Source organism: Bos grunniens, chromosome 16, assembly GCF_055505025.1.
Source record: "Bos grunniens cultivar Pamir isolate PY7600 chromosome 16, Bosgru_T2T1.0, whole genome shotgun sequence".
Lineage (NCBI taxonomy): Eukaryota > Metazoa > Chordata > Mammalia > Artiodactyla > Bovidae > Bos > Bos grunniens.
In genome coordinates, this window is record NC_141180.1 from 79,495,663 (window position 1) to 79,517,871 (window position 22,209).

At 53.3% G+C, this 22,209-nt stretch overlaps 1 protein-coding gene across 1 annotated transcript; it reads left to right on the forward strand.

Annotated features, from left to right (window-relative positions):
• Positions 1-200: 200 nt before the first annotated feature.
• BLACAT1 (BLACAT1 overlapping LEMD1 locus) lies at positions 201-10,303 on the forward strand. Its single transcript, XM_086342919.1, has 2 exons — positions 201-576; positions 3,758-10,303. Exon 2 carries the CDS (start codon positions 3,793-3,795, stop codon positions 3,892-3,894), a length of 102 nt encoding a protein of 33 aa, XP_086199045.1. The 5' UTR covers positions 201-576; positions 3,758-3,792; the 3' UTR covers positions 3,895-10,303.
• Positions 10,304-22,209: the final 11,906 nt, after the last annotated feature.

Below are 22,209 nucleotides of genomic sequence, written 5' to 3' on the forward strand. Positions count from 1 at the left end.
AATGGCGCGGGGAGGGAAGGTGAATCCATATTTTAATTACAAAGGCGCGGTGCTGAGGGGAGCTGGGGAGGGGCAACGGGTGGGGGGCGGCGCTCCGAAGTACTCTGGAGGCTGAGAGCACCCCTCCTCTCAGGGTCATTCCCCTTCTGCCCTTTACCTGGGGTGGGGCTGGGGCAGAGTGCGGACGGGAGTGCCTTGCTGGAAGCTACCCTGCTTCAGGAGGTGGGGGGCGTGAGGGGGTGGGGAGTTGGGGGGAGGGATATATCCCTTTTTAGCCTGTCAGAGAATTCCAGGCTTGTCTCAACACTTGTAAATATGTTCCTGTCCTTCCAACCCCCACTCCCGCCCACCTTGGTGAAGGACATTACCAAACTTTGAGACACCTGAGAATTTGTGGTCTGCCCGCTGGAACCCTGGCTTTCTCCTCGCCTTAGTCTCTGGCCGGCTCTGGCTCCCGTCTACCTCTGGTTCTTCCGCCATTCACGCCCTCTCTGACCCACTGCCCGTTTCTGCTGAAGGTGCTGGAATTGGAAGACCCTGTAGGGTGTCTGCATGGTCCTCTCGGAGTGAAGGGGGGTAGGGGCTTGGGAAGGGGTCGGCAGGGAGGCGGGGACACTCCTGGCTGGAGATGATGATCTGGGGGTGGGCAGCGCTTCTGCTTAGCCCCCACAAAGCTGACTGGCAGAGAATCTGACTGGTATGGGTCTGCCCGGTACCCCAGACCATCTTGGACCTGAGCTGGGGTCCAGCCAGGGAGGAGGATGGGAAGGAAACCAAGGCCAACAGCTTGCAGTCAGATGCAGCCTAGCATGGGAGAGCAGGCATCTGTCCAGTGTTCACGTCCCTTTCCTTCCTATTCTGAGTTTTGGGAGCTGTTTTTCAACTCCGTGCCCCTCCTGGGCAGGGGAATTGAGGCTGGAGGGGAAGGCTGCAGAGTGGGAAGGGAAGTTTCCATCACATACATGAGTAGGGAATGCCCACCCCGCCGCCGGTGTCATTACGACTCTCAGACTCCATTCATTTCAAACGTTCAGACCCTTTCCCCCTAGAAACAGGAAGAGGAGGTTCTTCAAGGTCTGGCTTCTCCGGGGAGCCCTCCAGCTACTGTGAAGAGAAGAAGGAAGGGGCACAGAGGGCACCCAGGTTCCTGCCGGTGGGGCAGAGGGACTCAGGGAGGAGGAAAGGGGCTCTCAGCAGGCCAGACACTGAGTGGACACCGGGGATGCCCAGGGACTTGCTGCTGAAAGGGCTTGGAGTGAAGACCCTGCATGCCCTAGGAGAGAATGGCAGGCCAGCCAGGCACTTCCGGTCAAAGCCCTGAGCAGAATAACCAGGCTCCCCCGATACACCTTCCACCCTTAGAAACAAGGACCTGGCTTTCCCAGGGAGGCAGTCCCCAGATCCACACCTGGAGAGCCAGGTTGCAGCCCTTCGCTTAGCTCTGAGTGGCTTTTTTAACCCTGCTTTCTCTAACATGTAGGTCCTGGTTCCTTCCCCCATCCCCCACCTTGCTTACAGGGTGCAGAACATTCAGCTTGTTCTCATCTTCCCCAAAGGACCCCTGGGAGGCACAGTCACAGGCCTAGCTAGGAGGGCGTGTTGGGGCTGGGGTGGTTGTGTGCATTTTGCTGTTTTGAAGAAAGCAGGCACTGGAAGCGAAGTAGGGTGGGGATGGAAAAGGATCTCTGAACACTGGGACCAGAGACTGTGAGGGTGGAGGTGAGGGAGCCACGGTCAAAGGTACTTCCCGACTTGTTTCCGTTGTGAATTCCTTCCCCAGATCAAGTTGTTGCGCCTGCTGCTTCCTCCCCTATACTTTCCCCTGAACTTTGTCCATAGTACCCCTGATACACTCCACATCCTGCAGCAAAGAAAGTGTGTGCATTAACAATTACTGGTTACAAGGAACCCCCGACTCTCGCCCTCTTCCTGATCAGGCTGGGATTCCCTTTCAGCCCCTTAGCTTTGGGGTCTAATTTGTTAAACCTTGATTAATCTCCTGGAACACTGAAATGAGGAAATGAAGGCCCAGAGAGGCACACTTACGTGCTTAGGGTGATACACACGCCAGCGTCATAGCCAAGAATAGAACCCAGGCCGTCGAAGCCCCCATTAAGATCCCTGTCTCTCTCTAGGTTTGTCATGGGAGGAATCTGGAGATAGATATAGTAGTTGTGTCTCGGCTCCGTCTATATATATCCTGGAGATTGTGTTCTGCTCTCTATATATACTCCAGAAGAGTGGGTGTGTGGCTGGGGCTGGAAAGCGGGTGATTAAATAACCAATCTACCTACCCATGCTGACTCAAGCTGGGCTTCCTGCCCACCCAGCTGGCCATTGGAAATGCGCTGCACCTATTCATTACAGTCATTATCCGCATTACCGGGATCCTGAGCGCAGGAGGGAGGAGAGAATCCCGACAGGACCCAGTCCGCTGTGGGTGCTGCGCTTAGGGAGGACCTGCCAGCCAGCTGGGCACTCCGCTCTGCCCGGAGAAGCGTGAAGGAAGTTTGTTCAGAGGAGCAAGGTTGGCAGGACCCGTGGAACTCTCCGGAGAGCCACCACCTGGGCCCTGCCAGGTTCCTCAAAGACGATGGAGACAGTCCGGGCGCCCAGCACTCAGGGCTGGCCATCCTGGGCTCTGTCTACAGCTGGAGGGGCCGAGGCAGGGACGCGGGCCTGCTTGTTCTCAGCCACTTCCTCTCAGTATCTGGGCTGTCCTTGGCGCTCCTTGCAAAAAGAGAAGTGATCACAGCAGGCCCGGTGTGTGGGCCTGACTTCCATGCAGGGGGCTTTCCTTTGTCCCTTCTGCTCTTCCAGGGCCAGAGGAAGGGCAGAGAAGCGAGCTACAGGCGTCTGCGGGTGGCCGCGTCCAGGGAGGCCTTGTTGTTTGGAGAAGGGGGTACTTTCACAGACTGAGAGCTGGCCTTGAGGAGCCATGACCCCTCCCAACCCCAGAGGGGCCCCTGCCTCCTGTGACAAGGGTCGTGTCAGCCGGAATAGGGGTACAGTGGGGTAGATCCAGCCTCAGCCTGTACTTCAGGCTGAGACTTTTGCACCAGGGAAGAAGCCCTGTCCTTACCCCATGTTCTTACCCCCCACCCCTCTGCCCTGCCTAGTGCTCAATAAAATAGCCCAGGGTGCTGAAATAACTGTCTGCTCTCTGCTGAGGAGGGTGTGGACTCGGGCTGGTCAGGGGAAGTGCCTCTTGTGCCCCATAGGTTTCCCAAAGGGCCTCAGACAAATCAGGGCTGTGAGGGGCACAGGAAATCCGAGACTCAGTGCCAGGTGTCGGGTGGTGCTGGCTGAGGGGCTGCCCTCAAGGCCCCCGAAGGCCGCCCTTGGATCGCGAGACTGTGTGGTCCCGAGGACCCGGTGGACGCCCGATGCCCGCGGTGGCACAGCGCAGAGCTCACTCTGAGCTGGCATGCTGCCTGCCCCCAGCCGCAGGTGTGCGGGGACGAGGCAGCCGCAGGTGCGGGGACGGGGAGGCCGAGGGTGGGCGGCGACGAGGCAGCTGCAGCCAGGCCCCCCTCTCCCTGGGCTCGCCGGCTCCAGTCTGAGGCGGGACTCAGCTCCACAGAGACCAGGACGCGAGGAGCTGTCAGAGACCGCCATTTGGTGACTGGCCCCACCCTCAGCGCCGGGAGAGGCCGCATGGGGCCTCTGCAGCCTTGGGGGTCCCCGGGGTGAACCCCAGCTTGCTTCTCTCTCCTGCCTCTCTCCCACCCCCTTCCTCCTCTGCCTTTCCCTGCAGATCTCTGGTGAGTAGTCCCCGGCCTGGCCCAGGGCATGCCCCAGTTCACTTTCGCTTGCTTCTGTGGCCTCCACGGTTTCTGCAAGATGAAGAGGAAGAAGGAGGAAGCTCACAGGCAGCGGGAAACAGCGGTGTGAGCGGAACCGGGGGCCCTTCTTCAGCCCCTGCCCCTGGCTGAGGCTTGGAGCAGGAAGCCTCCCTCTGACCGGGGCTCTTCTCAGGTGACCCCTGACCCCATCTCACCTGTAGACAGCAGCCTCCTCCGTGTGGCCTGGCCTCCTGCCCCTGAGTTTCCAGTCCCAAGAGCTCCCTGAAGAGAGACCCCGGTCACACCAGGGGAAGCCCAGGATCTGCTGTGGGCCTTCCAGAGTCAGAGAAGCCCCAGGGAGGCCCCAAGAATGAAGCATCTTCCTGCCCTGGAGGCTTCTGCCCAGAGCAACCACTCCCATGAGGGACATACTGCCTGGGGCCAGGAGAGCTGCTGCAAAATAGGAAACCGGCCTCTCTGCCAGAGAAACTCCAGCAGCTTTGACCCCGGGGAAGCCTCAAGCAGGTGGAAGCGTGAGGCAGACCCCTCCTAGCCTAGGATGGAGTCTGCCCTGGGATCTCAGGACGTGAGCCCGGAGCCACCTCTGTGGGAGTGCAGCCAGGAGCTGAGTCCCCTGCCCTCCATACCCTCCCGGCGTCCCGCTGGGCCCGGCCGCAGGGAGGCCCCCTGAGCGTGGTAGAGGGACAGGGACATGGAGGGACAGAGACAGACATCTGTCCTCAGCTGAGCAGGCCGCCTGTCCTCTGCCCCACTGTCCTCCACCATGGAGTGCAGCCTTCCCTCCAGCCCAGCTCACCTCCGCCCAGCCTGGCCTCACTTGCCTCCACTGGGCCTCCTCAACGGCAGCTCAGATGTGGCGGGACCTCCTCAGGGACTGCCCTCCGGGCCCAGACCGAGGGACCCCTTTCCTGCACTAAACCGAGCCCCTCCTTTGCTCTCCCGTCTTCTCGCCTCACTCACCTGTCCCTTCCTTGTCTTCTCAGAAGCCATAGCGGGGAATGCTTGCATGTGGTGCCTTTAGGGGACACTCTGATACCCTCCTGGACGTGTCCCCTAATCCTATCTTCAGGGTCAGAATCTATCCCCACTCCCAGCCTGTTTCCAGGAGGCAGGAAGCAAAGGAAAATCCGTTTCCTTCCTTCTCTGCCTGCCTTCCTCTGTCCTCTCGTTTTGATGAAACCTGGCCTTCTGTCACTGTGTCTGGACCTCTCAGGTGCTAGAGGGTCACACACAGCGAAGCCAACAGCTGAGGCACGCTAAGCAGATTCTGCGTCTTGAGCGAGTCTGCCGTCTACTTCGTCACTGGAACAACTCAGCCCAGGAACACACTCTGCATCCAGGGACAAAATAGCCTTGCTGACACATAACAAGTGACCTGGGTAGAGGAGGTCAGGGTCAGCACAGAAGGGGCTGTGCACCCTCTGCTTGGAATGTGCCCATCTCTGGGTAGTGGGGGAGGGCAGGAGACCTGCTGTTTCTTCTGGAAGCAAGGGCATGTGCCATCCTGGCAGCCTTTGTCCCGCCAGCCCCACACTCAGGGGCATTTCCTGAGCTTTGAGCAGATGTGGTGGATTCCAGGTCCTCTTTGCAAGGCCAGAGCACAGCTTAAGTTCTCTTTCCTCCCAGCCTCCAGCACCCTCCTTTGCCCTCACCGCCGAGCCCCAGCCCTCTACAATCTGTTATTTCCTTTTACATCCAGAGAATTATAAACAAATCCTTCCCTCGAGGAAGGAGTAATAATGGCCACTGGGGTTGCAAGGGACAGAAGAAAACCTCCCTGGTTCTTCAGCCTCCTGAACAGTAGCGGCCTCAGATGAGGCAAAGAGATGGTCAGGAAAGCTTCCCAGGGTCCTGGTATGAGGCCACAGAGCCCTCCGGGTGGCTGGAGACAGCTCTGGCAGTTGCCTGCGAGGCTGCAGCCCCAGCGAAGTCACTTCTGTGGCGGAGGATGAAATTGTATCCCTAGAGACCGAGGTGTTGGGTGTCCTGTCCTGACCACACGGGTTGACCTGGAGGAAAGGTCAGGAGAGTGGGGAACACGCGGGAGGGGTGGTGAATGAGAGCTTCTCTGCTCTCAGGCCCGGCAGGGATTTCAGCTGCAGGGGTTTGGCCGTGAGCCGGTTCGGGGAGAGCTGCTTCCCCCAGGGGAACTCCCTTGGCTCTGGAGGGATACTGGATACCTTGAGCCCCCGCTCTGGAAACATGGAAAGGTCCCAAGGTCACGGCCCAGCTGTGCCTGCAGACAGCTGCCCTTGGCCTCGCCTCCAAGCCATGGCCCCTTTTCCGTCCCACGCTGAGGTTGAGGCAACCCAACAGCTGAGTAGGAGGCGGCGGCAGCTTCCTGGCAGCTTACCCCACCGTCTACTGTCCCTTAGTTTCGATCTCAGGGAAACGGGGACTTCACTCCTCTCAGAGTCTCGAAGGTGAGCCCAGGGCACGGGTTTCACCCCACAAGGCAGAAGCAGCCCCGGCATCCACAGACCATGCTCCCCGGGCAGCGGACTTGGAGCCCAGGCTCTTCTTCCTCCAGTTCCTTGTGTGTGTGTGGTGGGGAAGGGGGCGGGGGGAGGGGGTCAGCGGACTTGGAGTCCAGGCCCTTCTTCCTCCTGTTCCTTGTGTGTGTGTGTGTGTGTGTGTGTGTGTGGAGGGGGGCGGGGTCTGTCGCCTTGCTTCCGGCCCTAAGTCTCCTTCCCAGAGATCAGGTGGTACTTGTGTCCTCCCCGTTTCCAATTCCCTCCAGTCCAGCGTTCTCTCCCAGACCCCACCTTGAGGAGGTGATGGTTCTGAGGAGGGGTCGGGCCTCCTGGCCTTGCCGCGTGGCAGGAGTCCTTGTGGACACGTGGGAAACCTTAGTTTCCCCGTCTGTCAAAGGGAGACCTCCCCAGGCGCACTTCCCCTCCATGTGGGCTGTTGAGCGGCAGGATAAAGAGATGTGAAGGGTGCTTGAGGCTCCCATGACTTGACTGTTGTCTGGGACCCTGGCCGGAGGGCCCCCAGGGGTCTTTTTTCTTGTCTCAGGTCTTTTTTTTTTTTTTTTTAGAATGTCATTTCCTTCTCCGGAGCATATGAGTCAATGGGACAGTACAGGGAGATTATTCTGTTTTGAGGAAAAAAGCAGTAATTTAAGTGCAGTATGTACAAGTGAGCACAGTGGGATGCAAAGAACATCGAGCTGGGAACCAGGACTCCTGGGCTCCAGCCCTGCTTGGTCACGGACAGTGGTGTGGCCTTAGGCTAATTATGCTGTGTTTCTGGGACTCCGTTTCCTCAACTGTAAAGAGAGAACTGCACTAATGTCCTCTAAGTTCCCTCCAGACTCCAGGGTTCTGTGGGTCTGGGAGGTCAGTGGGGCCCGGGGCTGTGGAACCAGAGCACTGGCAGATTTCCTGTGCCCCCGCTGGAGTGCTTTGTCCATGTAGCAAATATGGGGACGGGCGATGGGAGTGATAAGGTGGATCTAAGAAAAGGTGGGAGGACTGAGGAAAAGCCAAGGCACCCAGAGCCTCTGCTAGAATCCCGCCCGCCCCGGCCCCCAGCTCAGAGCCAGGGCGCCCTGCAGTTCTGTCTCCTTCCTGTAGCCAGGACTCCAATTCCAGGCCCTGTCGGGGCCATCCCAAGTACCACTTCTGTGCACGTTCTCTCATAGACACACACACACACCTTGCAGATGGGTCTCAAGGGTCTGCTCCCTGCTGCACTTTACGCAACCCCTTGCACAGCTGCTGGTGAGCCCCATCTCCAAGCTGACTGACCCGGCCCACGTTATTACCTTGCCTTCTGCAAGGGGAAGTGCCTCAGGCTGCAATCTGCTGTCTACAGACTTGAACGTGCATTTTGCCCAGCGCTCTGGGATGGGGCGTTGACTGTCCTTGGATGGAGAGCTGTGGCCCGCATCTCCCCACGCTCCGCACGGCTAACTCCTGACCTCGGCAGCCCGCTTCCGCTCTCCGGGCCTCCAAGAAAGGTGGTGACCAGATCCATTTCCTCCCTACCTCATAGGAAGGCGTACATTATATCAGATGTGCCCAGCAGTGGCTTGAACTTTTGCAGGCAGATACTTGGTTTATAGCCATGAAGATGGGCTTTCACCAGAGAAGGAAATCTCAGGCTGCTGGGTCTGGTGGACTCCTTGGCATGCTGGTCCAGAAAGCGTGATGTTCACTGTGAAGGTGGCCACTGTATCCAGCAGGTGATGAAGCTGACACCACCACCAGAACCAAGAACCAGAATCTGTTCCAAAGAGCAAACTCAACCCCTCAGACACAGAAGCAAGAGCAAGAGGGAGTGGTCCTGCCCTCACCCTGCTCCAGACACACAGTTCCCTAAGGCCAAGGCACTGAACGAAGAAACAGGGGCGTTAACCCTCTACCCTCTCAGTGCGCGCTGCGCTGGCTGCTGTGGCCAGTCCTGCCTGGGATCAGAACCACAGACCGTGAAGACTTAAAAGTAACCTTGGCTGTTCACAGGGGAGCCCAGAAGGTCAGGACTGTCCACCAGGAGGGTGCAGTATGGGGGCTACCCTGGACTTATTATACTGAGGAAGAAATTTAAAAATCCAAGAGCCCCCAAACTGGGCAGTCCAGGCTCTGGCAGAAACCTCAGGCTCTAGAGCTCAGGGGTTTCCTAGCGTGTGACTCTCCTGTCTCCCTCCCCTTGGGCAGCCTTCCCTTTTCCCTCTGCCCATCCCTGAGTTCCACCCAAGAGGTGGGAGGCAGGCTGGAGGGGGAGATGGCAGGACCCAGAGATCCTCAGGACTCTCCCAGCCTTCGTTGCCATGGCAACGCTGCTATTTTTATCCCATTGTTCATGCCGCTCAAAGCTCTGACTCTCTGTTCCAGAGAGAGGCCAGGCCGGCTTCTGCCCTCATCCTTCACTGCAGCACCTTCTCCCAGAGGCCTGACAGGGGAAAGCGGAATGGCGGGAACAAAAGCCCGCTGGGCCACCCTCAGCCAGGGGGACTGCCTGACAGCAGTTTTCCTCTGCACCCGCGAGCCTTTGTTTTCTGGCTGGCTTACGCACTCAGTTTTATGTTTTCAGTGAGATCAAAACTCCCCATGGTCTCCCTGAGAGGCTGCTCCAGAGAAAAAGGAAGAGCTGCTGCTTGCAATGAGTTTTTCCCACACACTGGGGTTGCTGCCCTTCTTGGGAAAACCAGAGCTGGTTCTGAAGAATGTCCTGTTGGTACAAGCCAACCCCTGTCCCCCTGAAAGGGGCTGGAGAGCTAAGTTTGGTTAGTTAGCAATCAGATGTACTGGACATCACTAGGGAACCTAACGGTTCCTCCCTTTCCTCTGCCCCTCCACCAAAGAACTGGGCCAACTGGGCATCATACCTTTGTCCAGTCTTCATGCCCAAAGGCTGTTAGCATGTATTCTCTAGTCTGGGTTTGTCGCCTTCCCTCCCTCTAACCCCTCAACAGCTGTCTCTCTCCAGAGGCTTGAAGTCTTAAACTTGTTGATGATGCTCTTGAAGGCTGGGTTTAATGAAAAGCTTTTTTAGCCTCTCCTCCCTGGCCCAGCCTCTGGTCCTCTCCCTACGCCCCACCCACTCCCGTGGCAAGGTACCCCTGAAAGCCAATGGTGCTAAGCTTCCCCACTGATACGCTTTGAAGGCCAGTGAGATCTGAGCCCTCCAGCTGGGGTAGTTGGGTTCAGAGTGAGCATTTCTTGCATGTCCTTAAGATCATGCTCCTGGAGACAAGTCCCAGGTCTTAACCCAGTAAAGTACAATCGTATTGTGTCATACTCTTGCACTGAGGTGAACTGACTCCCGGATGGCTAATTTTTCTAGGGTGGCTGGGACCCATTCACCTAGCCTCTAATGGGTTTCATTTTGGCTCAAGATGCATGGTTTCCACAATCTATGCACCTGGAGTAAGCACTTTTCTGGTTGCCTCGGAAAAGCATGCCGGCAAATGCTGCTCTGTTAATTGCTGTAATAAACAGACTTTTATTATATCCCTTTGCAGTAAATGAATTATGTTGTCAGGGTAGATGGGGCATCCGTGTTTATTTCACATTGTAATACACTGCAGCAGTAAAAGCTAAGCATTTATTTCCACCAGCTCTGTTGGGGAGAAGGGAGACTGGGAAAAAGAGGAGTATGAACATGAAGTGATGGGGTCCTGGAGGAGGTTTTGGGAGACACACAGAGCCCTGGGCCGTGAACCTCACTTGTGCTATCTAGAAATTGGAGGAAGGCAGCCCTTCTCCCTCCGAGCATCTCAGAGAAACAGTGGGATAAAGCTGGCTGGAGCAGATGACGTGGGGAACAGGAAGAGTGCTTTGGGACTACAGCATGAGCACATGGCTATGAAGATGTTTATATTTTTTACAAGAGAAATAAAGACCTTTAGGTGTACTTCTCGGGACTATTGACAGGACAAATGGGAATTTTCAGACTTACAAGGAGAGAAAGATGCCATAATATTAGGAACAAGAATGATTATATCATACGGTATGTGAATTATATATCAATAAAACTGTCTTTTAAAAGGATTATTATATCATAACTCCACTTTGATTAGAACGCCAGCGATTTCAAATCATCACTGAAGAGGCTCTGAGGAGGCCAGAGAGCTACAGCCATCAGGTCTCACCCAGAGTCACCTCCTGTGACGCCCAAGGTAGCTGGGGCAGGGGGGCACTGAAGTGTCTCAGGCTGCTGCAGCTTGGAGAGCCGACTGAATGCCCTGGGGCGGCCCGCCCCTTCTCCTGGTGCAGCCACCACAGAGCTAGTAACAGGCTCGCAACGGTGGTTGCTGACGGTCTGAGATAAATAAATGCCCCACGCCGCTCAGCCTTCAGGAGTCAGCTGGAGTGTCAGCTTCTGCTGTCAGAATCCCAGTCCTTGCCCCTCGTGTGGGGAAATGTGTGTGGCATACTGCTGTCTATTAATTTGTCCTATCAGACTTGAGTCCTGACTGTGCGAGGCCCTCGGGGAAGAGCCGTAGGAGAAACACGGGGAAATCACACACTGTCTGGGCCCTTGAGGAACTCACAATTTAATAAAACAAAAAGACTTGAAGGATTCAAGATGCAGGGCACAAGCAAAGTGCTTTGAGGCTTCAGGGGCCTGAGAGGGGCCTCCAAACACTCTCTCAACCGTTCAGAGAGTGGGGAGGGATCAGACAAGGCTTCACAGTGGAAATGGACTTCCAGCTGAGATTTGAAAGATGGAGAGGAAGGCATGCTCAAAGCACAGATCCCAGGACCCCTCTCTCTTTGCCAGCATCTAGGACATTTGCAGGAGAAGGCAATGGCACCCCACTCCAGTACTCTTGCCTGGAAAATCCCATGGATGGAAGAGCCTGGTGGGCTGCAGTCCATGGGGTCACTAACAGCCGGACACGACTGAGCGACTTCCCTTTCACTTTTCACTTTCATGCATTGCAGAAGGAAATGGCAACCCACTCCAGTGTTCTTGCCTGGAGAATCCCAGGGACGGGGGAGCCTGGTGGGCTGCCATCTCTGGGGTGGCACCGAGTCGGACACGACTGAAGCAACTTAGCAGCAGCAGCAGCAGCAGCAGGACGTTTGCCCATGGTTATACACACATGCGGTGACTTTGCAAACAAGTGCCATACAGAGCCTCTTCTGTCGCAGGTGGGCCCTGTTGCTCCCAAATTCCTTTCCTTTCCAGGAGTCTGACATTTCTTCCTCTTCAGGCTTTGACTCCCTGAGGCTTGTCCTCCAGGAGGAAGGGGAACCCTGAGCAGTTATCAGGCGTTTGCCCCACAGCATCAGAGAATACACCAGGCTGTCTTCCGGAGCAGGTTTCACTCGGATAGGAGAAAAGCACAGGAGCGTCAGTGGACATCTGGTCCCAGGGTGGCATGGGTTGGTGGTCACGGGGCAGGGGGCACCTGGTGGGGAAGAGGGACGAAGCAAAGGGTGGCTGGGAGCTCTGACAATGAGCTTCCCCCATGGCACGGCTCTGCGCCAAGGTGTGCAGTCTATGCACACTTAAGCTCCGTCACTCTCTAGACCTCCTCCCTCCTTTCCCTTCCCTCTTGTTTTCTCTCTCCAAGTACTTTCCCCCCAGCTTCCTTCCAAAGGATGTCCCATCATGTCCCAGCACACTGCCAGGGTCCAGGAGATTGGGGAGAGAGGCGTGGGTTGCCTGTCCTAAAGCTGCCCTGCCGCAGCTAAGATGCTTGTTGGTGGCCAGGAAGACGCGTAACTTCATCTGTCTGAATTCCGGTTTCCCTCCATCTGTCTGAATTCCAGTTTCCCTCCTTATGAAAGGGTGGATCTCTGCCTCCACTTCCCTTCCTCTCAGCTGGCTATGGGGGCAAGAACATAAGACTTGGGTTCTGATCTCAGTTCTCCTCACTAGCTGTGGCAGCCCAGAGAACTCAGTCACCCCACCCCTCTGTTTTCCATATGTAAAATGCAGATAATAATGCCCACCGCATGTTTTTTGAGGATCAAACAAAAGACAGCATGTGCTAAAATGCTTACTTAGCTCACTGCCTGGCATAAAGCACGAGTTCAATGAGTTAACTGAGAGGGTTAGTTAAGATTGGCAGATTTTGCCCTTATCTCACACATGTACTGCCTTTAGCACAGTGGGGTGGTGTGCTGAAAAGTCAGCCGCGGTTCCTCTGACTTATTCTCTACTTCCCACCCCACCCTCCCCACCTTCCCCTCCCCTCCCCACCTTCCCTTCCCCTCCCCTCCCCCATCCCCCCTCCCTCCAACCCCAGCCTGGGTTCCTCTTTTATTCTGCCCTCCCCGCCTCCCTTTCCCCACCTCTCACCTTCTCCATCCCCTACCCAACCCCAGGCTGAGCAATCGAGGACCAGTCACTCCCTCTGTCGCTTCCTGCCCTCCCCTCCCCCCGCCCAGGGCTGGAGACCGAGGACCGGCGCTCCCCCCGCCGCACTTCGGGGAGCGTCCTGCAGGCGGCGCGCTCCGGTCGCTGGCGCGCCGGTCGAGTTGGGGCTGGGGTAGGGAGCGAAGGGTGAGGGGGAGTGTGCAGGGAAAACAGCCCCACGCGCAGCTCACATATTTACATCCGAACTGTCAAAATAGTTATTTTTAAGTCGAGCTCCGTCTGCTGCGGCTTAAAATCGAGCAGGGCGGGGGCGGGGCGCCTTGCCGGGAGCGCGGGCGGCGGGCGCGCGGAGCGGCTCGGAGCTGGGGCTCCGGGGGGCTGTGTGTACCTGAGCCCGGGCGTGTGGCCGTAGCCTCATCCTCCGGCCGCTTTGCCCCGAGCTTCGACCTTCGGGAGGCGCGGACACCCAAACCGGCCATGCCTGCCTTCCCAGAGCCGACAGGGGTGACCGCGCATCCCCCCGAGCCAGGATGGAGGTCTGTCCTGTGCCCCTGGGAAGGAGAGTGCCCTTGCCCCAGCCCCTGATGACCTCAGTCCCCAACTCAGCAACCGGCATCCCTCCTAGCTGCATCTTGGATCCACCGAGCTATAAAGCAGGACCTCTGGGGCTCCAGATCCAGCTGTCATTTTGAGGACCCCTCCCCCCCCCCCCCCCCCCCCCGCCACAACACACACACATACACTCGGGCATCCACAGCATAGCCACTCCCGGGAAGGAAGGTGCTGGTCAACGTTTGGACAGGCCTGAAGCTAAGACCCCTTGGATCTGCAAGCAGTGGAGAGAGTGACTTCGCCTTAAATGTCAGCAATGGCAAGAATGAATTTTTTCTAGGCAAAGTGAGGGGCCTGAGGGTTTGACGCTTGTGACGCTTTCTTTCTGGCTCGCTCTCTCAGGGGCAGTGGGATTTGAGACAGACGCTGGCTGGCTCTGCTGCCATCAATATGTGTCCCAGCCCTATCCAACGTCTGCTCTGTAATGAGTGCTGTTTGGGAATGTCACCTCTGCTGATGGGAAGGCGGCCCTGCGCACAGCCGGAGCCGCCTCTCCGTCTTCATTAGGCAGCCCGAAGCCTGGCTGCCCGCCGCCCTCGCTGGGTGACGGATGAGGGCGACGAGGAGTCAGGGCAGCAGCCTCCTGCTGTCCAGGATTCATTCCCAGACGATGACCCCACCGCCGTCACTGCCAACCTCCCTCCCCTGATAGCTGGAAAGAAAGGCCCTTCTAGGACAAGGTGCTGCAAGGACAGAGGATAGCCAGAAATCGGCACCAGAGAGTGGAGTCATTTCCGAGAACAGACACATGCCCTAACCACTGTGGTCTCCTGCCTAGATTGCTCTTTCGGGTCTTTCCCCTCCCCTGCCCAGCTGTCTTCAGAGGCCGCCTTTTATGTCCTTTCTAATCTGTTCATCATGCTCAAGTCACTGGATAAGGGGATCAGATCAGATCAGATCAGATCAGTCGCTCAGTCGTGTCCGACTCTTTGCGACCCCATGAATCGCAGCACGCCAGGCCTCCCTGTCCATCACCAACTCCCGGAGTTCACTCAGACTCACGTCCATCCAGTCAGTGATGCCATCCAGCCATCTCATCCTCTGTCATCCCCTTCTCCTCCTGCCCCCAATCTCTCCCAGCATCAGGGTCTTTTCCAATGAATCAACTCTTCTCATGAGGTGGCCAAAGTACTGGAGTTTCAGCTTTAGCATCATTCCTTCTAAAGAAATCCCAGGGCTGATCTCCTTCAGAATGGACTGATTGGATCTCCTTGCAGTCCAAGGGACTCTCAAGAGTCTTCTCCAACACCACAGTTCAAAAGCATCAATTCTTCGGCGCTCAGCCTTCTTCACAGTCCAACTCACATCCATACATGACCACAGGAAAGACCATAGCCTTGACTAGACAAACCTTTGTTGGCAAAGTAATGTCTCTGCTTTTGAATATGCTATCTAGGTTGGTCATAACTTTCCTTCCAAGGAGTAAGTGTCTTTTAATTTCATGGCTGCAGTCACCATCTGTAGTGATTTTGGATCCCAGAAAAATAAAGTCTGCCACTGTTTCCACTGTTTCTCCATCTATTTCCCATGAAGTGATGGGACCGGATGCCATGATCTTCATTTTCTGAATGTTGAGCTTTAAGCCAACTTTTTCACTCTCACTTTCACTTTCATCAAGAGGCTTTTGAGTTCCTCTTCACTTTCTGCCATAAGGGTGTGTCATCTGCATATCTGAGGTGACTGATATTTCTCCCGGCAATCTTGATTCCAGCTTGTGTTTCTTCCAGTCCAGCGTTTCTCATGATGTACTCTGAATATAAGTTAAATAAACAGGGTGACAATATACAGCCTTGACGTACTCCTTTTCCTATTTGGAACCAGTCTGTTGTTCCATGCCCAGTTCTAACTGTTGCTTCCTGACCTGCATACAAATTTCTCAAGAGGCAGATCAGGTGGTCTGGTATTCCCATCTCTTTCAGAATTTTCCACAGTTCATTGTGATCCACACAGTCAAAGGCTTTGGCATAGTCAATAAAGCAGAAATAGATGTTTTTCTGGAACTCTCTTGCTTTTTCCATGATCCAGTGGATGTTGGCAATTTGATCTTTGGTTCCTCTGCCTTTTCTAAAACCAGCTTGAACATCAGGAAGTTCACGGTTCACATATTGCTGAAGCCTGGCTTGGAGAATTTTGAGCATTACTTTACTAGCGTGTGAGATGACTGCAATTGTGCGGTAGTTTGAGCATTCTTTGGCATTGCCTTTCTTTGGGATTGGAATGAAAACTGACCGTTTCCAGTCCTGTGGCCACTGCTGAGTTTTCCAAATTTGCTGGCATATTGAGTGCAGCACTTTCACGGATAAGGGTATAACTGTGTTCTAATTCCAGACTTCCCTCCAGCCAGGCCTGTATGTTGCCTCCCAGCAAAATCCTGCTCCCTTTAAATCACAGCCCTCATCCCTGCCTGAGACAAGGGACGCTGAGATGAGTGAAGCCTTAAGGTGGCATGAGACAGTGACATGGCTTCAGAGGCCCGCTGCTACTGTGATAAAAGCCTCGCCCAGCTGCTGGCCGCCGCACCTGGGGGTTTCGGTGCTCGCCCCTTCCCCAGGCCGTGTCCCATCCCGGCTGTGGCATGGCCTTAGCCTTCTCTGCTGGCCGGGCCAGCTAAGCTGGACTCAGAAGTATCCTTCCGTACTTGTCAGTGGTTGGGGGGTGAAGGCAGGTTGGTCCTACTTTGGAGGGTTGGAGTGGAGGGTATGATCACTCAGAATTGCGTGAGGAACTGTCCCATCCAAAAGCTACACAGATAGTTGATTTCTTGACTGGGTCTAGTGGTGGAAGGGGCTTCACCTTTCCAGGTCATTTTGAAAGGCTGTGAAGGGGCCACCTGGACTTTTTCCATCACTCCTCCATGACCCCGTGATGGGCACCCTTGTTCAAGCCAGAACTGTTCCTTCAACTCAAGCCAGAGTGTCATCTTGACGTCCCCCCACTCTCCACCCCCGCCCCCACATTAAACCCATCACCATGCCTGTGGGCTCTCCTTCCTAAATCTCCCTTGAAACTACCTGCTTCCATCTCTACGGCCAGCAACTTGGTGCAAGCTGTCATCTCGTCTCACCTCGCCCTTGGATCTTGTCTCTACCGCCCTTGCACTGGCGCTTCTCCAGCCGCCCTCGTGGTGCCCCAGCTGCACGTGACCATCCCTGGCCGCCCGTTCTAGCAGTTAGGCCCTCCCCTCCCAAGTCCTTCTCTGTCGCCTGTCAGTCTCATCGTCACACTCTTGAATCCCCTCCTCACTCCATTTGCTTGTTTCTCTGCTTTCCCCTCTAGGGGCACAAGCTCTAGCAGGACAGGAACCCCATCTGCTTTATTTACCCTTAAATCCTCAGCACCAAGAACAGTGCCAGGCATGTGGTGGAAATGTTTGTTGAAGGAATGAATGAATCAGTGAGTGAATAGCTTGCCACCACTTCATGGTAGCCCAGCCCTGCCCCGCTCTTCTCTTTCCGTCACGTTTAGAGGCATCTTCCTCCAACATCGGTGTCACCGAGTCATTCCTCTGCTCAGAGCCCTTTGGTGAGGCAAAACGCTGGCAACTGTTGAAGCAGCATGAAGGGTATGTGTGGATTTTATCATACTTCCACTTTACTTGCTTGTAATTTACTACTGTTTGAGACCGTTTAAAGTAAATTGAATTTGAAAACTGTGGAAGCAAAAAAAAAAAATTGTAAAACCTTCAGTGGCTCCCACTGTCCTCAGGGTAAAGCCTCGGTGCTCCTCTTTCTCACGCCCTTCACTCTCCAGCCCCTGCCAGGCTTCCGGCCTCACCCTCAGCAGTCACCTCATTGCTTTGCACATTGAGAGGATCCCCGTGAAACAGCCACACTTGTTAGCATCAGGAAGACTCAGAATTCGCTGGAGCAGTTTTCTGTTTTCATTTTACCAGTGTAGAATTGTAGATGTGTGTGTGTGTGTCTGTGTGTGTGGCTGCTGGAAAGTAGGGTCAGCTTAGAGCTTCTCCTGCAAGGACTGTAAAAGGATATTTAGGCCATTAGGGTTTCCATCTCTCTTAGCCTCATTCTTGGTTCTGTTTTATGCTCCCGCTTTTTTCCTTTGCTTCTACCTTGATTATCTTTCTATGCCTGTCTTCAAACCCTTGCCGATACAGTCTCCTTCAAGCTGTGAGAATTCACCTCTCCTTGGTTTTAGGGGCAGGAATGGATGTCCCACCATGCCCTCTTCATCTTGGTTTGTCTCATCTTTTATTAAATTTGGTCTCTCTTTTGTGAGTTGTTCCTTCCGCTGAACAACACTCTCTCCCTGTGATGTGAGCCCATTCCCTCCAGTGCATTCTCTCTCTCTCAAATGTCCCTTAGAGTAAAAGCAGATCCCTGACTGGCCTTTTTATTTAAATTCATTGTCATCCATAGGCATACAAATCCCCTCCCTCTTGACCCTACCCCCCAGCTCCCGCCCCATCCCACTCTTCTAAGTCGTCACAGAGTGCTAGCTGGAGCGCCCTGTGTCATAGAGCAGATCCCCGCATAGTAACGCCTGTGTTTCTGTGCTGCTCACTCAATTTGTCCCATCCTCCCCTTCCCCCACTGTGTCCACAAGTCTGCCGTCTATGTGGACATTGCCATTGCTGCCCTGCAAATAGGTACATCAGTACCATCTTTCTAGATTCCATATACATGCATTAGTATATGATATTTTTTCTCTTTCTGACTTACTTCACTCTGTATAATAGGCTCTAGGTTCATCCACCTCATTAGAACTGACTCAAACGTGTTCCTGTTTATGATTGAGTAATATTCTGTGGTATATATATACCACAGCTTCTTTATCCAGTCATCTGTCGATGGGCATCTAAGTGGCTTCCATGTCCTAGCTATTGCAAATAGTGCTACCATGAACACTGGGGTTCATGTGTCTTTTTCAACTATGGTTTTCTCAGGGTATATGCCCAGTAGTGGGATTGTTGGGTCATATAGTAGTTTTACTCCTCATTTCTTAAGGAATCTCCATATTGTTCTCCATAGTGGCTGTATCAATTTACACTCCTACCAACAGTGCAAGAGGGTTAAGACTATACTACAAAGCTACAGTCATCAAGACAGTATGGTACGGCACAAAAACAGAAATATAGACCAATGGGACAAAACAGAAAGCCCAGAGAAAACCCACGCACCTATGGGTACCTCGTCTTTGACAAAGGAGGTGAGAATATATAAGGGAGAAAAGACAGACACTTCAATAAGTGGTGCCGGGAAAACTGGACAGCTATGTGTAAAAGAATGAAATTAGAACACTTCCTGACAACACACACACAGACAAACTCAAAATGGATTAGAGACATAAATGTAAGACCAGAAAATATAAAACTTTTAGAGGAAAACATAGGCAGAGTACTCGATGACATAAATCACAGCAAGATCCTCTATGACCCACCCTCTAAAGGAGTGGAAAATAAAACAAAAATAAACAAGTGGGACCTAATTAAAACTTCTGCACAGCAAAGGAAACTGGAAACAAGGTGAAAAGACAGCCCGCAGTGGGAGAAGATAAGAAGTGAAACAACAGATAAAGGATTAATCTCCAAAATATACAAGCAGGTCCTTAAAGGAGGACAAGCTACCTTCAGTTTCCCCTGATTCACAGGGAGAGGTGGGCTGTGACTGTGAGGCTGTGAGGCCGTGAGGCCATGTCCCCGCCCCACCAAGAGCCCTGCAAGAGGCCGCTGCTGCCCCTGCAGAGTAACGGGGCTTCGCTCACAGCTCACACTTCTGAGCCCTTACCATGGGCACTATTGAAAACAGTGCATTAAGCACGTGAAGTGCATTACCTCAGTCCTGCGGCATTCTGCGGAGAAGGTAATTTTATTGCATTTCCATTTCACAGATGTGAAAGCCAAGGCACAGAATCCCAGAGCTTAGAGTAGGTGGCGGGTCCAGGATAGAAGCAGAGGCAGCCTGGCCCGAGTCGGCTCCTGATCGCTCTGCATTTGCCTCTAAGTTCCTCCGGAGGGTCCTGAGCTCCCGGCTGAGACTCTGGCAGTCCGCAGCCTCCCTCCATTGCTTTTGCTACTGTTTATCATCATTTCACGGGGAGACTACGGTGAAGGACCCCACGTCTCCCTCCCCACGGCCACTCTTCCCCTGTGGTTCATCTTGTCCTGCACTGTCAGATTAGTCTTCCTGATAGTCAGGGACCTCCAGGGACAACCCATCATTGTCATCAGAGAGCCCCAGAATGGGAGGCTCCTGGAGGCAGAAGGGACCTGGGGCCCTACACCTTTGTAGGAAATCCTAGGGCTCTTGTTCAACCGTGTCCATCCCTGTGTAAAGCAAATCCTTTGCTGAAGCTGGTCTGCTCTAATCCCCATTCCTACTCTAAGCCTTTGTCCGTAATGTGTCTGTCTTTGCCTGGAAGGTCCAACCTTTTGCTTCTGCCTACCCACACCTTACTTGTTTGGTAGGTTCCAGCAACCCACTCCAGTACTCTTGCCTTGAGAATCTCTTGGACAGAGGAGTCTGGTGGGCTACAGTCCATGGGGTCGTAGAGCTAGACACGACTGAGCGACTCACACACACACACACACACACACACACACACACAGTCAGAGTTTCACCTTCTCCAGGAAGCTCTCCCTGAACACCTCCCACCCCTAACCAGGGGTGATTTTTTCCCCTCTGCTTCTGAATTTCTGCAACATTTTTGGGTACTATGTTGGTATCCAATTATGAACTTTGACTTCTTACTTTTAATCTTATGTCTTTGGAGTTTGTTTCTTCATGTAGACATAATCTCCTTGAAGACAAAAATCACATTTTGATCTCTTTCTATTGTCCACAGATTATCCAACATTTTTTGTACATTAGTTATGCACAATAAATCTCGTATGCAAGACCTACAGGATACCAGAAAGGGAGTGCTTAAGATAATAATTTGTCAGCATTTAAGGGCTGGTTTGTCTTCATAAGAGAACTAGAGGACAGATTCATTTCGGTTTTAAGAAGCAGCACAGAGAACAGGGTGGATGGGTAGCCTCCTAACTTTGCACAGCAGTGAAATTCTGCCTTTAAAAGCAGTCTTCATAGGAGCCCAACATGCGAAGCTGGCAGAGGCAGACTCGTCCTGACTGCCCTGGAGTGTGGCTGCTCTGTGCTCACCACCCACCTCCGCAGCAGCTTGGAGGGAACCTTGGGGATGGAGCATTGTATCTTGAAAACCACTGGGAACGATCCATCTTGTCTTACTTCACATAAGCAGCATCTACTAACTTGGAGGCTGAAAGAAGAGACTGTATGCACTCGATCTTATTAAAAACATATTTGCTTTGTGTTTATAAAACGGCAATTAAGCAACTTTCTTCTCTTTGTTTCACAGAAATTTGGTTTTGTTTTTTTCCGTTAGCCTTGTTCATGCCTTATTCTCCTGAGGAGAAGATGCTTCTGCCAGAGCCCTCACTGCATTTGGTTAAACAATTGTTCAATCCTCTGTTGTCCCCATTAAAGAGGCAGCTCTTTGAAAGCAGACACTCTGCCTTACCCATCTTCTCATCTTCAGTCTTAGCAGGGTGTCTGGTGTGCAGTAGGTGTTCAGTAACTGATGTCCCAAGGGACCTGAGTCTCTAGCTATGCAGCTCTCTCTCAGTAAGCCAGGCTCAGCTCGTGGCCTCTGTGGCTGATCCACATGGACTGTGGGTGTGGCGTGTCTTTCTCCTGCTTCACAGCCTAAGGCTGAACACCTCCCCTGCCCTCCCCTCCCCTGCTCCCCTCTTCCCCTGCCCGACTGTCACGGGCTCCAGGAATATTAGTTAATTTTAATATTAGCCTAAGAAAGATTAATTAGGAAGGCAAATTTGCTCTTAAAAGTGTAATTAATTCCAAAGCCAAATAGCGGAGAGTTATGGATTATCTGCTTTGCTGCTGCGTTCAAGCAAAGTGAAGAATCAAGAGTTGACTAGGTGAGCAAAGAATAATCATTTAAGTGTCAGTGCTGTGTAGACCAAACTCCAGAAGTAGGCTCATGGCTGAGACAAAAGATTTAGGCTGAAATAGTTCCCGTGCAAGGGAGGCAGAGGAAACCTCCAATCAGACATCCTGTCCAGTCTGTTCCAGCTCCTAAACCATTCGCAAACCACATGTCGTTCTCTCTAGTCCTCCCGCAAACTGGCCTGGTCCAGTCTGAGTCAACTCTTTTCTGGACTATTGTAATAACTTCCCCAAGAGGTCTCCAGACTCTGCCCTACCAACTCATTCTCTACTCAGACTCAAACTGAAATTGTATCAAATGCATAAATGCATTGTCCTCAACCCAGAGTCAAACACAGTCACGCCATGCGCTGCTTCTGAACTTCCAAATGTGCATGGGGTGAAGGGTTAACTCCTTGGCATGGGCCACAGAAGTCTTCATAAGTTGGCCCAACCTGTCCACCAGGCTCATTTCCTTCTTGCTCACCACATCCCAGAATGACGGTCCCCAGTTCTCTTTTTACAGGGCAAACTATGGCTTATTCTAGAAGCCTCAGCCCAAATGAAACTTTCAGCCCTTAGAAACTTCCAATTCTGGGCTCCTGGAGCACTCTGTTAACAGTTTATCTTATTTTCTTGATATTATTTGCTTTCTTTTCTCTTTAAGGGAATGAGCTCCTTAAAAGGACTGTGGGTTTTGCATGTTTGTATTTTCTCTTCTCTGTCTCCCTAATTTAAGCCAAGCATAAAGTCTGTCCCATAGGAGATGACCAATAAATATTTGTTGAAAGAAATTGGTCAGTTCATAATTTCAATAGTGATGCCAACCGGATTAGCTCACTGAAACAAACTTCCTCCTTTGTCCCTCAGTCCATAGTAAGTGCAGCTTGAGATATCTGAGAAAATGCCTCAGTTCTCCACTTCCTTGTACCTGCATAGCTGTGGCTCAGAGGCAGCTGGCTTTAGAAGGAAAGTTGGGAGAGAATGGCAAGTGATGCAGACTTCAGCCTGACAGCTGCTGATCCTTGCTTTAGTTGATTTCCCCCTTTGCAAATGGTTATTGGCAATTGAAACTGCATATCTACTCTCTG